The sequence below is a fragment of the Penaeus vannamei genome, chromosome 12, assembly GCF_042767895.1.
Source record: "Penaeus vannamei isolate JL-2024 chromosome 12, ASM4276789v1, whole genome shotgun sequence".
NCBI classification, from domain to species: Eukaryota; Metazoa; Arthropoda; class Malacostraca; order Decapoda; family Penaeidae; genus Penaeus; species Penaeus vannamei.
In genome coordinates this window covers 43,137,254-43,142,388 of record NC_091560.1, presented here as the reverse complement: position 1 = coordinate 43,142,388, position 5,135 = coordinate 43,137,254, and the positions used below count along the sequence as shown (strand labels likewise).

At 34.8% G+C, this 5,135-nt stretch overlaps 1 protein-coding gene across 4 annotated transcripts in view; it reads right to left on the bottom strand.

Annotated features, from left to right (window-relative positions):
* Positions 1-726: 726 nt before the first annotated feature.
* Positions 727-5,135, bottom strand: part of LOC113815823 (uncharacterized) — a 44,280-nt gene continuing 39,871 nt past the window's right edge. For all 4 annotated transcript variants that reach the window (XM_070128322.1, XM_070128324.1, XM_070128325.1 and 1 more), the window contains one exon: positions 727-1,880. In XM_070128322.1, coding sequence (XP_069984423.1) covers positions 1,531-1,880 — 350 coding nt within the window. In that variant the 3' untranslated portion in view covers positions 727-1,530. The remainder of the gene's footprint in view (positions 1,881-5,135) is intronic.

Sequence of the window (5,135 nt, the reverse complement as noted above, 5' to 3'; positions counted from 1 at the left end):
TGAATCAAATACTCGTAGTCATAACATTGAGCTAAAACCAACCAACTTCACTAAAGTCTTTTTTTTCTACATTCCGAACAAAGTTTACAAGTTTAATGAACTGTATGACTCAAAGTCTTAAAAGAGGAAATATTTTTATTCCTATGAAAAAAATACATGAAAGTAAAATATAATATTGAAAAATGCTATAGACTGAGATGCGAGTTTCCTTGTATATTTCCCCTATCCGTAATGGACCGAATAAATTATGGATAGATGGTCTTTCATTCCTCAAGTGCTGTTAGGAATATGAGTAGATATATATCTTTTTTAGTTTTAGATTCCCTTCACTGAGTGTAGCTGTGTGTGTGTGTAGTTTGTTTTGAAAGTCGGGAAAAATGGACAGGTAATCTTACTGCTTCTGTAGATGCCCTGTAATGTGTTCCATTTGCCAAGAACAGACTTCTTGTTTTAGTAAGTATAAGCAACTGTTTATATCAATATTTGTTGTTTGTATTTGCTTTTCAGTCACTGGTCTAAGGCTTAGGTTCTGATATAACAGATGATAGTTAAGACAAAGGTAAAGACGTAGATATAACGATAATATTGTAAGTTATATGAGGCGAGAGAGTAATATTATTGGAATAAGAATAAACATTTTTGGATACTGCATCGTACCATAGGGCAGTGAACACGATTTTTATTTAAAAGGACTGGGCGTGTATATTTACCCTCGTTCTGTGTACCTTGTTTTTTTTTTTTTTTTACAAGGGTGAATACAGTAACACAACACAGTATTGTTGGACTATCAAATTTCTTTCAAATGAATGGGGGAGGGGTGCTATCCTCCCACTCTTTTTATATACGCCTATGTACAATAAAACTATGCCGTAGAGATTTAGATGAAACATTTAGAGGGTTAAAACCAAATATACAAACTGGATATAAAAAAAAATGTATGTCAATAATTGTCCTGGAAAAAATACACTATATATATATATTTTTTTACATGAGAAAGGATTCCGACAAAACATTATATGGAAGAGAAAGGTAGGAAAAAAGTTCATAAAAAGTCACAGTATATTTTGTAAAAGATGACAGTGCGATTTTCTTGTTGAACAGAAATATACCAATATTTTTAAAACTGGTGCATAGATATGTTCGATATATTTCCAACAGGTGCAACTGATATGTATGAGTATTTTATGTGAGTGTTTTTTGTGTGTACACGTACATTTTATGCGAGTGTGTGTGTAGATCCTTTTGTGTCTATATGTGTGTTTGTTAGAATACTTGCGTGTTTTTTATACAAGTTTATAATTGTTTATTTATCTGTATATTTATACCTTTGCGTATACAGTCATACCTAACATACTAATATGAATAACAAAATTCTATTTATACATTCTCATATATTATATTTAATATATACGACTAAACTAACATACACATCCCCCCCCACGACCACATCCACCCCCTTTCCCCTCCTACCCCCTCCCTAACCTTCACCATCCCCCCCCCTCCCCCGGCCCCAGATCTCGAGAACTCAGGTCACGTGGTGAAGAACCCGAGCGCCAGCCACGCCACCTGACCCAAGATGGACAGCACGAACACCAACACATTGACGGCGGCTCCGGGATCGAGCGTGAGGTAACACACCCCGGCCAGCACGTAAGGAACGGACGTGAACAACCCGAGGGCGTTGAACGGCGGGCATACGGTCGCCATCAAGAAGCTCTCGAAGGAGTATTTGTGCGTCTTGGTGAGAACGGCGGTCCATGTCTCCTCCTTCGTCTCCGCCATCTTGGTGACTAAGCCGATGAAGGTGGCGGATAAAACGGGGACGAACCACAGAGCCTGGTGGATGGTGCCGACGCCGCCGCTGACCAGCACGCGGGAGCCTGGGTGTAAAAGCGAGGGAGAAACGGTTTAAAATAGATCCCCCTTAAAAAAATGGCGCCTGTGTGGTTTGTTATGAATAAAACCCCCTTAGAAATGGCGCCTGTGTGGTTTGTAATGAATAAAAGCGAGAGAGAAACGGTTTAAAATAGATCCCCCTTAAAAAAATGGCGCCTGTGTGGTTTGTTATGAATAAAAAACCCTTAAAAAATGGCGCCTGTGTGGTTTGTTATAAATAAAAGCGAGAGAGAAATAGGTTTAAAATAGATTCCCCTTAAAAAAATGGCGCCTGTGTGGTTTGTTAACAGAACCCCCTTAAAAAAATGGCGCCTGTGTAGTTTGGTATGAATAGATCCCCTTTAAAATGGCGCCACACTTAAAAGCGAGAGAGAAATAGGTTTAAAATAGATTCCCCTTAAAAAAATGGCGCTTGTGTGGTTTGTTATGAATAGATCCCCCTTAAAAATGGCGCCACACTTAAAAGCGAGAGAGAAACGGTTTAAAATAGATCCCCCTTAAAAAAATGGCGCCACACTTAAAAGCGAGAGAGAAACGGTTTAAAATAGATCCCCCTTAAAAAATGGCGCCACACTTAAAAGCGAGAGAGAAACGGTTTAAAATAGATCCCCCTTAAAAAAAAATGGCGCCTGTGTGATTTGTTATGAATAAAAGGGAGATAGAAACGGTTTAAAATAGATCTCCCTTAAAAAAAGGCGCCTGTGTGGTATGTTATGAATAAAAGCATGAGAGAAATAGGTTTAAAATAGATCCCCCTTAAAAAAATGGCGCCTGTGTGGTTTGTTATGAATAGAACCCCTTTTCTTATTTGTATTCATTTTTTGGCTTCTGTGTGGTTTGTTATGGAAGAGAGGTTTATTTGTTGATTTATTTTTGTTTGTTATAATTATTGTAGTTATTTATTATTAAAGTTATTGACGATGTTTGTTGTTGTTGTTATTATTATTATTATCATTATTGTTATTATTATCATCATTATCATTATTACTGTTATCATTATTATTACTGTTATTGTTATTATTACTGTTATCATTATTATTACTGTTGTTATTATTATTATTATCATTAATATTATTATTATCAATATTATCATTATATTTTTTGGGAGGTTTTGTGTGTGGACTATGGTCTGTCTAAAATACAAATAATAATACTGATAACGATTAAAAAAATTGATACCACGAACAACTTCTAAAATAATGATAATAACTTTAATAATACCTAAAATACAAATAATAACAACCATTCATAACATAACGAACAAATAACCCTCACTATAACAACCTCATACGAAATCAAAGTGAATTCATCAAGTCACGTGACCCACTTGGATCAAGGCCTTGCAACGCCACTTAACACTTGGAGGAACATTGCAAGACGAAGAATTATGATCAAAGGAGTAAATAAATGATCAAAATGCGAGGTTCATTAATAGTGAAGTATTCCGGTGTTCATTACTCACTGAAAAGCGACCTCTTTTGGGTGTAGACACACGAAGAGAAGGTAAATATGAATGATTATCTCTCTCTCTCTCTCTCTGTTTCTCTCGCTCTCGCTCTCGCTCTCGCTCTCGCTCTCGCTCTCTCTCTGTTTCTCTCTCTCTCTCTCTCTCTCTCTCTCTCTCTCTCTCTCTATATATATATATATATATATCTCTCTCAGTCTATATATAGATATAGATAGATAGATAGACAGACATATATAGTGATACAAACAACCGCATTCATATTAGACAAATGTGGAAAGGTATAAATAAATATATAGATAGATAGATAGATATATATAGATATATATATAGATATAGAAATATATATACAAATATATATATATTCATATTGACAAATGTGGAAAGGTATGAATGACAGAGAGAGAGAGAGGGAGAGAAAGAAGAGAAAAAGAAAGAAAGAAAGAAGAAAGAAGAAAGAGAGAGAGAGAAAGAGAGAGAGCAAAGAGAGAGAGAGAGAGAGAGAGATAGAGAGAGAGAGAGAGAGAGAGAGAGGCGAGATTTGCGAAACAAACGAGCAGGTTACAGTTCTGCAAACAACGTTTATAACGTTTTGTTGTTTGTTGTATATATATATAAAATCACAGAAATACACCATACATCAATACGCATATACATACATACATACACATATCATAATGCATACATACTGTCTACACGTATTTATTTACATACCAGACAGATATTAATAGAAAAAAAAACAGACAGACAACCCAACAGATAGAGAAATATAGCCATAAGTCCATACATAATATCTATCTCTACAAATAGATACCGAAATAGATATACACTTAATTCCGTGGCGATTGATGCCTTTTGGAGGATCGGATCAAGCTCTCGGAATCTATAAATGATTAAACATAACGCACTGGATCCCACTTAATCATTTATAGCACGATACTTATAGGATACATCGAAACGGGAAATATGTTTAAAATGACAGGCACTTTACGGACACTTAAAGCTCCATTCTGTCTAATTCTGATGCGGAATGTTCACTTAAACGTGTGAGTGTGTGTAATGGATTGTAATGAAGACAATCACATGTATATAGAAATGTATATGAAGAGTTAAACAAATAGATAAATTGCAAAAGTACATACACATACACTCACACACAGACAGACACACAGACAGACACACAGGCACACACACACACACATATGCATACACACACACACACACGCACACACATACACACATATATATATATATATATATATATATATATATATATATATATATATATATATATATATATATATATATATTCACCGATTAAATGTACAAAAATATGCCAAACGAAAATATCCACATATTTTGCTTTAAACGAAAATATCTGAAACACTAACCAGATTTTATCGTAAAACACTTTCCTTCGATTCCCAGTTTATGTAGCTTGTCTAAAAGGCAGAGAAGTTTACCTATTTTCACTATGTTGGTCGGCCATCAAGTCATCGAGATCACTCCCTTTTTGGCAAGTTTTAAGTAACCTAAAATACTTAAAAGCCTAAAAGAGTTTCCTTGTAAAATATGTCCACTCTCCTTTGAAGCAAAAAAAAAAAAAAAAAAAAAAAAAAAAAAAAAAAAAAAAAAAAAAAAACGATATCTGTAAATTCTCCATATTTCTGTTTTATTTTCCAAGGATTCATTAATTCGCCTATAGATCTCTCTTTCTTTTTTTTTCTCTCTCTCGCTTTATTTCTCTCCTTTCTCCTTCCTCCCTCCTCCCCTC